This window comes from Mus pahari, chromosome 1 (genome assembly GCF_900095145.1).
Source record: "Mus pahari chromosome 1, PAHARI_EIJ_v1.1, whole genome shotgun sequence".
Lineage (NCBI taxonomy): Eukaryota > Metazoa > Chordata > Mammalia > Rodentia > Muridae > Mus > Mus pahari.
Genome location: NC_034590.1, coordinates 92,123,178 through 92,136,152, shown reverse-complemented (window position 1 = coordinate 92,136,152; position 12,975 = coordinate 92,123,178). Strand labels below are relative to the sequence as shown.

The 12,975-nt window shown below is 45.7% G+C and overlaps 1 protein-coding gene across 2 annotated transcripts in view; it reads right to left on the bottom strand.

Annotated features, from left to right (window-relative positions):
- Prkcb (protein kinase C beta) overlaps nt 1-12,975 on the bottom strand; it is a 339,591-nt gene that overhangs the window by 100,046 nt on the left and 226,570 nt on the right. For both annotated transcript variants that reach the window (XM_021195974.2, XM_021195965.2), the window contains exons 6-7: nt 5,796-5,952; nt 4,576-4,710 (exon numbers count right to left, since the gene is read on the bottom strand). In XM_021195974.2, the coding sequence (XP_021051633.1) occupies nt 4,576-4,710; nt 5,796-5,952 (292 nt within the window). The remainder of the gene's footprint in view (nt 1-4,575; nt 4,711-5,795; nt 5,953-12,975) is intronic.

The following is a 12,975-nucleotide window of genomic DNA, read 5'->3' as shown; positions in this document are numbered from 1 at the left end:
GAGAGAGAGAGAGAGAGAGAGAGAGAGAGAATGTATGTGCACCATGTTTATACAGGTACCCAAGAAAGCAAAAAGAGGGTATTGGATCTTCCCAGGAAACAATTATAAGTGACTGTAAGTCATATGATGTGTGTTCTGGGAACCTAAATCTGTAAGAGCAGCAAGTGCTCTTAACTGCTGAGCCATCCTCCCAGCCCCACGAGCAAATATCTAAATGCAAAGCTAATTCTCAAGGTTAAAGAGTGTGCCTACATGTATTTCATCAGAATGGAATTGAAGAACACATTTCCCGGACCCAGAAAGAGCAACAGAACTCGGGATGTGACACATCAAAAACTTGGAGAAATTGCCTATTCCCACAATAGCGTTTGTTATTCTTAAAGACCAGGGTAAGTTATGAAGAGAAAAACAAATAGCAAAATACTCAAGTGGAGTTCAAAGACAAATGCAAAATAAACAGACAAAGAGAAGAAAACAGACATAGAACTGAGACATAGTCCCAGAGCAGATTCTTTAGAGAAAACAAACCAAACAAGTAATACAGATGAATCTCCAGCCAAACCAAGAGGAAGGGGAACAGCATAAATAGACACAATTAGACACACAAGGAGGGTTTGGCAGAAGGCGCAGAGCTGGCAGCAAAGAGGCAGATGAGTGGCCGGGGGCAGGGGCTGCACATCTGGAGACTTCTACAGCTGCCTCCTCGGGTTCTGCCACATGGTTTTAAGTCACAGTCAAGCATCTCCAGACAACCAGGACACACTCTGTGGACTTCCTTGTGATGTGGGCATCATAGACTGTACTAACCCAAATCTCAGTGGCAGAGCCCCCTGCATCCCTGAGCTCTGGGTCTAGCCTACTGCTCCCCAAGGCAAGTCTGTACAGCATGTTCCTGTAACTGAATGGCCGATGCACTGGCTGTACAACAGTATTGGCCAGAGGAATTTTTTTTCCAGATCTGTTACTGACACAGAGGTGCACTGGTAACACCATACAACAGGTAACTGTGTAACGCAGCAGGAAGCCTGGAGGGGCACTGCCAACATTGGGAGAAGGAACTGAGTTGGCGAGATGGCACGTGACTTATTTAACACCAGAGAGTGTTAAAAGACTCTCTGGAGGCCTGGGACAATAGCTCAGTCAGTAAAGTGCTTGCTACCTAAGTATCAGGCACCTGAGTTTAGACCCACAGCACCCACATAAAGCAACCTGGGTGTGGCACCACAGGCCTGTAAGCTCAGTGCTGAGAAGCAGGGACAGAAGGTACCTTGGGACTATCCTGGGTAGTCCTGGCTAGTCTAGCTGAACCGTCAGGGTCAGTGTGCCTTAAAAAAATAATTACTAGTAATTCTACTTTTACACACACACACACACACACACACACACACACACACAGAGAGAGAGAGAGAGAGAGAGAGAGAGAGAGAGAGAGAGAGAGAGAGAGAGAGAGAGAGAGAGAGAGAGAGAGAGAGAGAGAGAGAATCTCCCATGTAGCTCAGGTTGACCTTGAACTCATTTTATAGCTAAAGGCGACCTTGAATTTCTGACTCACCCTGCCTCTACCTTCCCAGAGCTGGGATTACAGGCCTATACCACCACATCTAGTATGCGTGGCATTGGAGAAGGAACCAGGCATGTGTGCATGCTAAGCAATTCATCTGATTATCATATCCAGGTCTCTTATGTCTTTTCATTGTCTCTCTCTTTGCTTGGGTTAAATGCTTAGCTCTTGTTAAATTTCTCCCAGGAAAACTGTTTCAGTCAACAACTGTTTTAAGCAAACAATTGTCTTTTTTGTCGCTGTCATTTAAAATTGAGTAGAGCAGTCAGGCACTCGCTACCCAGGCAGAAGGCTGCCCTGTGTGCTGGGCTAAAAGCTCATAAAACAAAACTGGAGATGCAGAAAAAAAAAAAAAAAAAAAAAAAAAAAAAAAAAGCTTTGTTTCTGAAAGCAGACTTAAGTTCCTCGTGCAGTTTAATCGGAAAGAAAGGAATGGGGAGTTAGAAGGAGGGTAGTTCCCAGCACGGTCCTGCCTTCATAGATTGTGACATCATAGCAGCAGTGCAAGATGGGGTGGGGGGAGGGGCGGCTCGTGGGTACCAGGGTAGAGCTACCATCTCTCCATGAAGTCCCAGAAGCACTGAGGAGGGAAAACAAACAAACAAACAAACAAGGCCAGCTGTGACCTGGGACTGAATGCATTGTACCCTGTGGGGAGGAGACACACTGAGGTAGAAAATCAGGAACCTGAGATACAAGCAGGAAGCCAGTAAGACAACTCAAATCAAGGCGGGCCAGACTTGCTCTTGGGGCGTGGGGTGCTCTGCAGGAGAGAAGCCCGGAAGGCACCACCAGCAGAAGAAGCCCATGCTGCGGCCTCTGTGAGATCATGAACTATGGTCTGGGAAATTCTAAGGATGGTTTTCACCAAAGAAGCTATGCTACCAGGTACCTATGATCCCTGCGCTTGTGTGCTCAGCCCAGGGCCTGGCATCCAGTCGGAACCAGTCAGTAGTAAGTATTCTTACTACAGTTATCACTACTACGCTCTCTCCTGCCTCACTTCCACCTAGCAGGGATCATGGACTTGCAGAGGAAGGACACCCTGTCTGTGTGTCCAGGAGGACAGAAACAAGGCAGGGGAAAGTATCCAAAACTGATGGAAAAGGATGACCGGGCTTTTCATAGCACAGGAATGCTTCCTCATGAAGCATCTCCTTTCTCCCATTGTATCACTCTGGGTAATTTAGTCACAGTGTGCAGGTGGCTCCTGTTCCGCAAAGATGTGAACTTCTGGAAAAGTGAGTTAAGGCCATCTTTTGATTCAGGCTGGAAGATGACAAAGCCTCAAGATTGGGCTTCCATTGCTCATATACGTGTGTGTGTGTGTGTGTGTGTGTGTGTGTGTGTGTGATATTTAATGTAGCCATGCTATTTCAGCAACCAATTTCCAGGACATCAGCCTATCAAATCTTCCCATGGCGTCAGCCGCTGGCCCTCAGTAGTGAGCTGAGGGCAGCCCTGACTTGTGATTATTATTTTACAAGTATGGTGAGGGGTTTTTTGGGGGGAGGGTGTTTTGAGGCAGGGTTTCTCTATGTACTCCTGTCTGTCCTGGAATTCCCTTTGTAGACCAGGCTGGCCTTGAACTCACAGAGATTCGCCTGCCTCCGCCTCCCAAGTGCTGGGATTAAAGGCGTGCACCACCACTGCCTGGCCATATTGTAGTTTTAAAGGACAACATATTCAATCCCATGTCTGATGGACAGAAGTGCATTGTCATTTCCCATGCAGCACCCGGCTAAGTATGGTATTTTTAAGCTCTTCAGAATTGTGCTTTATTTAATACCAACCCCCGACACGCTCCTGTCCATGTCATCTCTCTTATTACATGGTCATTGACTTGTTGTTTGAGTCATTTCTTGTTCAAGGTTTATCTCTGCTCCCTCCTGAACTCCATAAAAACACACCTGCCATCTTTCCTGATGCCCCGCCTAGAGACTAGAACGTTCTGTGCATTTGAGTAAGAACCTGAGATAAATCATTCCGGGGCAGGGACCAGGAAGCTCTGAGGTGGACAGTGGGGATATGCAGGCTGGATGGTGCATTCTTTTCCTTGAGAAGTCAGTCTGATTTGTCTTTTCTTTCACTTGGAACTGAAGAAGTCCCAAGTGAGACAATTTAGAGAGGAGATCATTTATCTTTAAGAACTAAGAACGGCTCCAATCACCTCTTTCCCCATAGCGATGGCTGGGAAGCCAGGTTGGCCATTGATCTTACTCTTTCACTCAGATGACTGTAAAGTGGTCCCCCCCCCGGGGGGCCGCCCCACTCCCTGTTGGAAATACTGGATGAGGATGCTTTGTTCTCGAATTAGAATCGAGCAAAGCAAAAACTCTAGAAGAAATAAAGCATTGTTGGTGACTGAGGGCAGGCTGGGGAGGCACTGTCAACAAGGGCACACCTCCTTAGGAAGTCAAGATTGGACAATGGGTTGCTCAGATACGTCGGGTAAATCCTAAGATGGCTTTAGTGCCGTGAAGCTGTGTGCTCTAGGACAGGGGTAGTAAACTAGGGTAAGAGCTGTAGCCAAGATGGAATATTGATATTCAGTTATTCACAGTTATAGCTTATGTGTGTGTGTGTGCGCGTGTGTGTGCGTGTTTGTGTGTGTGCGTATGTGCGTGTGTGTGTGTGTGTGCGCGCGTGTGCGTGTGCGTGCGTGTNTGTGTGTGGGTGGGTGTGTGCGTGTGCGCACACGTGTATATGTGTGCATGTGTGTGTGTGCACGTGTGTGTGCACGTGTGTGTGCGTGTATGGGTGCATATGTGTGTATGTGCGTCTGTGCGTGTGTGTGAGCGTGTGCATGTGTGTGTGCGTGCGTGTGTACGTGTGTGTGTGCACGTGTGTGTGCGTGTGTGTGTGTGTGTGCGTGCCTCTGCCTCCCAAGTGCTGGGATTAAAAGCATGCACCACCATTGCCTAGCCATATTGCTGTTTTAAAGGACAACATATTCAATCCCATGTCTGATGGATAGAAGTGCATTGTTGTTTCCCACGCAGACTCCTTCTTACCAGCCATCCACACCGGCTTTCTGTAGTTCTGAAATCCCAAACGACAGAGACCCCATGAAGTCATTCCTGCTGGTCAGGTCCCAATCCCAGATCTCTACAGACAGTCTTCTGTCTTTGTCTGATTCCTTCAGCTGACTGGAGGGAGGGAAGGAGGGATGGGGGGAGAGAGAGAAAGAGAGAGAGAACCAGCTGAGGCCATCATGACTTCTCAAGCAGATGAAATGTACAAAAGGACGAGACCCTGAGGTAGAAGTCACAAGCTGCTGCAGGAGACATACTTGGTTTCTATTCCTCTGGGAGTAGGGGCTCATTCTGTTTGACAGCTCATGGCTCAGGTGGGGGACCTAAGCCAGCTCCAACAAAAGCAGGCCTATCTATGTCTGTTGTCTCTGCGCTAATTCCCAAGGACAGTCACTGGGAAACAGTCCAATATCCAAGACATCACTGGGCATGCATGTGTGTACACACGTCTGAGCTGAATACGAAGCAGAGACTGCATGGAGAAACCTCTTGCTAGTGTCTCAGGGGAAACGTCTATGACATGGTCCTGAGAAGCTCAAGTAGCCCTTGCTTTATCCTGAAAAAGAGGCAAGAACATGAGGCTGCCCCCAAGATCCATGCTGCCAGCCTGTGGCTGTAACATGACCTCTGGGGTCAAACTCCATAAGGCTGCAGCCTGCTCAGCCTTCACCTCACTAAGGGGACTCCTGAGCAAACCCCATGCATAAAATAGGAAGGATCTCACCAGAGATTATTAGTCAGATTGTCTAACCAGTGCTTGACTGTAGATCATACCTGCTCAGTACTTCTACTATTAACAACCACTGGCCCAGGCACGTTGAGCAGGGACCCTCATACTCTTCCTCATTATAGAAGACCCTAAAGTAAAGCTGACATAGTTCTTCCAGTAGGCTGCAAACCCAGCATCATCTAAACTCAGTCCTAGAGATTTTGTCAATATAGCCTATAGATTATGCCCCACTAATTAACTGTCACCAAGCAGCACCTGTCCAACCCCATCCACCAACCCATCTTCCCACACTACAAGCAGTTGCAACTGTATTATTTTTTTTATTATTTTTTATTTTTTTACTTTTTCATGGCTAACAATACTGGAAGGAGGGAGGGAAGCATAGGGAAAAGGGGAGAATGACCCAGTCCCTGGTGGCCTATATCTCTGCCTCTGTCACACACGCTGGACCATGGAGATTCCCACTTACAATCTGAAGGTTTCATTCCACTCTGGGTTGAGGGAGCACTTGATGGTCTTGGTCTTCTGCTTGCTCTCACTTTTGGGATCAGGGATCAGTTTCAGTTTTACGTAGGGATCTGACAAGCCATTGGGGTCCATAGGTACCAGATTTTTAGCATCTCTTACTGAAAAACAAGAGGCAGTTTCAATATTAGCAATGTCCAAATGTTTAAGTACCTGTTAGTGATGCCTGTGGCACCCGCAGCAGGGGCCTGGGCATCTCACCTGCTTGATGGGAATTTGAATTTTATTAATATCAACAGCTAGAGGCATGTAAATGAGACAACCTGACAGGACTGTAGAATTTGTTCCATACTGACTTTAAAAAATTATTCTTAAAATCTTGATTAGCATATATTATGTAAAATAATGTTTCCTTGGAATCTTCATACATGTATATAACATATGTGCTGGCTAGTTTTACGTCAACTTGAAACAAGCTAAAGTCATTTTGGAAGAAGGAACCTCAATTGAGAAAATGCCCTCACCGAATTGGCCTGTGGTAAGCCTGTGGGGGCACTTTCCTGATTGGTGATTGATGGAACATCTGTATAATGGTCAGTCTCTATTGAGACTTGGTTAATTTCTCAGTGTCCAGGAAGAGTGGGGACATAGGAAAGCCCATTTCTGGATGCACCTGTGAGGACATTTACAAAGATGATTAGACCACGAGGGTTCTGACTGACTGAATGGTCTAATCCACTGATGCACACCCAACAGGAATGATCTCTGAGGAGGTGGTGGGGTTGCAGAAGGTGGAGCCTGGTTGAAGAACTGAGTCATTCAGGGCATATCCTGGAGAACTAGATATTGTCCTGGCCACTTCCTGTCACTGCTCTGTTCTGCTTCCTGTCTGCCATGATGTGAATTCCTCCATCACCCCCTTCCACCACGATAGATTGAAATCTTTCTCCCTAAAACTGGTCTGTCTGGTATTAGCCACAGCAATGACCCAGGACTATAGAAGCCTGAACAGTCAGCTACACAGACATGCAGAGGGTGCTGCTGCATGAAGGGACCATAGAGGTGATGCTCTGCAAGCACAGCCTTTTCTTTAGAGATAATGGAGCTCACTAGAACTAGATAGACAACAGTGGTGATGTTGTAAACGTAAAGTACAGTGAACTGTGTCTTTTAACGGGTGAATGGTTATTTTATACACTATGAATGTTACCTTCATGCAAAAAGAAAAGGCTGAGAAAGGGAAGAGAGTTGCCATCTTAATGCGGGTACACATGCTATCCATGTGTCACATTGCAGCAACACCGGGAAAGCCCACGAAGAGGATGCTGGGGAAATATCAATAGTATTATAGCGAGACTCCACCTAGGATTAGGGCCTCCTACATGAAGGTTTAGAATCCGCTTAGAGAAGGAAAGGGAATGAGGGTGAGCACTGAAGATGCCGTGGGCCAGAGAGAAGATGAGGGAGAAGGAAGGGTCTGCCTGGAAAAGCCAATCAACATCAATTTAAAGGTTAGAAACATGGGTAAACAAGAAAAGGGACCAGAAAATGAGGCTTACATGGAACATAAGACAGAGTGTTAAATAACTTAGAGACAGTGTGGACCGTCTCAAGCAAGAAAATCCAAGAATATACTCAGTCTAAAAATGAATGAAACTAGTGGCTTGAATGTATGACTCCTATCGGAAATACAAAGATGGGCTCAACATTTTAGCAAATCTATTATTAATATATTCCTCAATTTATAAGTGAAAGAAGAAAATCACAATGTCACTGTAGTTATCTGGAAATAGCAGGAAAAATCTCTTGACAGGGTCACAACTAGCTGAAATAATAGTGCCACGGTTGGTAACAAAAGCAGTCCCAGGAGGCAGGCCTGAGACAGCGACGCCTGTCCCCACAGCCGGTACTCCATACTTTCCCTCAGTGTTGCGCAGATGCAGCAACACATCGACACTATGATTTCTACAGCCTCAAGACAACAAGAATAACATATAAGATGGTGAAAGACTGGAACCCAGAAGGTAAACCCTCCCCCTTCACTTCCTACAGTGTTCCCTTCCACCTAATCACAGGTCTCCCACAGATGGTACAGGTCACAGACCCCAGTCTTGTTTCCATGTCATGAATTCTGTTACCCCTGGCAACTAGTCTTCTCTCACCAACCAGCTCACTGGACCAGACGCATATTCTCCAAACCCCTATTCCCTTCTCCTTCCACTCTATTTATGGGGCACGGATCTTAGGGTACAGTGACTGGTTTCCTAAAAAACACTCCCAATCTCCTCACCAATTTTTTTCTACTTTACTTATCTGACAAAATACAAGTCATGGTTAAATTGAGATATCTTTATTTTCCTACATCCAAATCAGGTGACCACTGTAAGAAGACCGAAGAAATGGAAGAGATGGTGGGAGAGAGGAAAAGAAGAGAGGAAGGGAGAGGGAGGGAGGGAAGGAGGGAGGAAAAGAAGAGAGGAAGGAAGGGGAGGGACAGAGGGGTGGAGAGAGGAAGGGAGGAAGCATGCATGGACATTCAAGCAGAGGAAAGGGAAGAAAAGGGAAGCAGGAAACAGGAAAGAAGTGAGGGAAGGAAACAAGCCAGGAAGGAGGAGAATTTTCCTATAGTCAGTAGGTGTTAGGACCGAACAAATGAATCACCAGAGATGCTGATGGACTTCCTTCTGCTAAGACATGGGTTGAATTCATTCTCCATCTCAGCCACAAGTTATATCCCAAAAGCAAGAAATAGTCCTCTCTGGCCTGAATTCCATGAACTCAGCGAGCAGGTTTCTACTACACTCTGAACATTCTGGTATGTTCCAAGGAGTCTGGGGAGAACCTAAGATACGGATCCTGTCCACAAAGAACATATGAAACCAAGTCTGTTAAAAGCATGATTGATTTCTGTACTGAAATCATCGAGACAGTAGCCAGGCCACATAGTATTGTAGTTGTAGAGTGGGCTCTTACTTAGCTATTACTGTAAACCTTCAACCTTGGTTCCTTGATCAATAAAATATGTCGATTTAACAGTAAATTTGGACAAAGAGTATTTATAGCAGAACCTAGAAAATACTCAATAAACATAAACCATGTCATTACTGTCTCATTGTTCTTAGTCAGTGCCCTCTGACCACACTTGCCATCCATCCAGCCATCCACTAATTCATTCATTCATTTGCTTATTTATTTATTTATTTATTTATATTTATTTAACAACGTCAAGGGTTGCATTCAAGACCTCACACCTGCTGGCCATCCATCCATCCATCCACTAATTCATTCATTCATTTGCTTATTAACAACGCCAAGGGTTGCATTCAAGACCTCACACCCACTTGACTTCTGCTTACTCTTTATTTTGAGGCAGGAGAGCTCAGTTTCCCAGGCTGGCCTTGAACTTGTGATCTTCCTGCTTCTGCCTCCAGAATAGCAGAGATGACAGCCTGTGCCACGAGGCCTACTTTCTTTCTTCATGGGAACCATGCACTGGACCTCCTATTTCAAGAGGACTCTGCCAACCTCGGCACAGAGGAGCTCTAAAGCTTTCCCAACCACGATTCCTGTCCCTCCCCCATGGACTTGATGCTGGCTCAGCAGGGGCTGGAGCGAGATGTGTCTGTTTGCTTCCTAAGGAGGGTGAGGTGGAGGCTGCTGGCCCACGGAGCACACATGGAGTAACACAGCTCCTGAGTGATGTTTCCCCCACGGAGCACAATCCCCCAACTGTTATCTTCTCTCGTTTCTCAAGTCTTCCAAGGAAAATAGCATGTGCCAGTTTCTAGTCTGCAAATGACACTTAGCTCACACAGTAATCTGCATAAAAACATGAACTGAGTTGTTCGGGGGGGCGGGCATAAGCTTGTCTGTCTGGATGATTGGCAAGACACATGTGTGTAGAAATAGACCGTTTTTCTTCTTGGGAAGGCCACTCACTTCCTGGGGCTTCTTGTCATATAAACCAACACCACAATGACAATGGGAAGCGGTCCTCTGCCTTATGTTTAGGATTCTCACCAAACGCTCTCTGCTGGAGTGCAGTGTGAAGTATACTGAAGCCTTCCTTCACCCTCTGCTCTCCCTGCCTTACAGCAAAACATTCCTCATCCCAGCCTGATTCCACCTTTCCCACCACCATCCTCGAACTCTCTCCCTCTTCTGCCCTCTTGAATCTATCCTGTCTATCAAAGTGGCTAAAATTCTCTGGCACTGAGTATCTATCGTAGAACTGACTGGGAGCTGTTGGCTTTCACATCTCCAGGAATATGGCTACTTTAAAACCACTGGATCATGAGCAGTCGACAGGCGCTCCAGGCTTAGATCCAGAGGCCTGTCCCCTTGGAAGCTTTTCAAAGTCAACTCGTGTTTCCCGGCAGTGAGAAGGCCGCATATGCTTTGAGGAAGCAAATCTCTCCAGACCACACTTGGCGAGACCAACTTTGATTTTCTTGATAAATGTTTCTTTACTATCTCTGCTGAAATCCAGCCAGTGCAGATGGTACGATATATGCGTCACACAAAGCAGAAATAGCACCCATCCCCCTGGCGGAAGTTTGCAGAATGCACAGGAGAAGAACATAGTGAGGCAGAAAACACAGCCTGTTTTGACCATGGAGCTAGGTGGGATCAAATCTACACCAGCAGGCAAACCCACTATAGGCTGGTGAAGGTTCCCTGGCACAGTGTGGGAAGATGCAACACCAGCAGTATTGGCTTTCTTTAAGACTCGTTCTTCAAGAACTTCCCTAAACCACTTAACCCTCCTTCCAAACAAGAAAAAAAAAAAGTCTTTAAAAAAGTCTAAAGGATTATGGTGTTTTATGGTCTCAGTACTGAATTTTATAAGTAATGGCAGTTAAAAAAAAAAAAAACTCTTTTTAAAAGATAATTCCTTGACATTCTGAATCCTCACAGCTCAGGACTTCATTATGTGCACTGAGACAGTGATTCAAAGCCACAGCCACAAACATTCAAGTGGACAGTGCTTGAAATACATAAAGTAGAAACGGACCTACACAGGGGAAGGGCTACACAAGCAAGCAGACACCTACACTGAAGATAACTTCGCACCCACTAAAAACATTGGGCTGTTCACATGCATGCAGGTTTTTAAGACACAGGAAACAGAAGGAATTACAATACAAAGCTCGTGTTTAAGAAAAGGGCCTTCATGATTCTGTGAATGAAACTGAGATCTGCACTATTAGATAATAGCCCTGGACCAGTGTTACATTTCCCCATTTGGATAATTAGACTGCACACTTAAGAGAATGACTTTGACCTTGGGAAATCCATGCTGAAGTAGTCTGAGGTCAGTGGGAGTCATGGTCCCTTACTGACCTCTCAAGTGATTCAGACAAAAAAACAAACAAACAAACAAACAACACTTATCTAAAACAGTTTAATATAGAGACTGATAGAATACATAGGCACACAAGGGACATGAGGGACAAGAGGAACAAGAGGGACACAAGGGACATGAGGAACATGAGGCACAGGAGGGACATGAAGCACATAGGCACGTAAGGCACAAATGAAGAAAATACAAGAGTTCTTTATGTCATCCTTGACTCTTTTTGAGACCATGTTAAAATCACGTCCTCTTAAAAGCCTCCCACCCCCAATCTTCTAAAGCAGTTGTTCCTAACCTGTGACAGTCATGACTCCTATAAGGGTCGTACATCAGATAGTTTTACACTAAGATTCATAACAGTAGCAAAAATTACAGTTATGAAGTAGCAGCAAAAATAATTTTATGGTTGGGGGTCACCACACCATGAGGAACTGTATTAAAGGGCAGCAGCGGTACTGCGACACTTGAGGCGCAGTGTTTTAAAGAGAGGTGCGATGAAGCACATTTCTACAAGGCCTACATGCATGCACACACGAAGCACCCAGGAGACACACACAGACGTTCTTAATTAATGGTTGCCTCTGAGGGGATGGAGGGGCTGTTAGAAGGTGGGAAGCAAAAGAACATTGGCCTTATCAGTTCTAGCCTGAATTTCCTACAAACAAAGTACATTCTTTTATTAATTGTGTTATTAAGTTGTGTATTGATAGTATCTGAGAATCCATTGCCCTGGCCTTCATAGATGTTATTCTGCTCCTCCAAAGACACAACACGGCAACGGAATCTTCCCTGTGATGCTTCAAGACTATAATTTGAATTATAGGGCCCAGAAACAGGATCTATGCTAAGGGCAGAGTCCTGATGTCCTATCTCAGACCAGTGGGACCCCCTAGATGACACCAGGCCTGTAGGGACAAACACTGACTGAACATATGAAAACATTCTTCCTGCCCAGTCAGTCCTGGCCTCTAATGTCAGCGATGTCCTGGTGACTGACACTTTCTTGGCCCTCTGCTTCACTCCATAGTGCTGTGGGTTATATTTCCTCATTTAGATAATCATATGGCATACCTACTGAAGAATATATTTGCTTTTAAGAAATGTCCATTGGGACATTTTAGGGTTAGTGAGAACCATGACCCCTACTTATTCTCAGACAATTCACGAAAAATGCTTGTGTAAAGAAGTGTTTATCAAAGAGAGGGCTAAAAATCCCCCTCTCCCACAGTGTCACACCTTCCACAGGAAGCATCATTAGCCCTGTTGTCTACAGTCTGTCTCCTTGAATTCTGCTTCTTCATTACCATAGCATTTCTAATGCCACCTTTCTCTGGTGTTTTGTGAGCCCTGACAACCTCCTGCTCTCCCTCCCCAACCCCTTCCCTGGCCACTCTATATAGGTGTCCAATTGCAAAGCAAGCAAACATGGGGTTTTAGGGAGCCTGCATGCAGACCGGAGTCATCTGGAGTGTGTCATGGCCCCACAGGCATCTGCCACAGCTGGCTTCCGCTGCTGGCAGAGGCACAGTTGTCACATGTCTGATTATCCGTTGTTGAGTCAAACTTCCAGCTGGGACTGTCATCGTGTCTATCGAGAAAGCCTATTGAGCTTTCTCGATAAGTGAGAGAAAGGTGGAGGATGAGGTAGCTAGCTAGAGATTGCCAGACCTGGGCGTAACCTCCCGTCCTCCAGGATGCCTAGTAACTGGGTGTTCTAAGTCAAAAGACTTCTTAGAACCTCGGGTTCCTTATTTTAAAACAAAACAAAAACAAACAAATGAGCAATGCTAGCAGTAGACCAGGGAGACAGGTGGACCTTTGAAGTCCA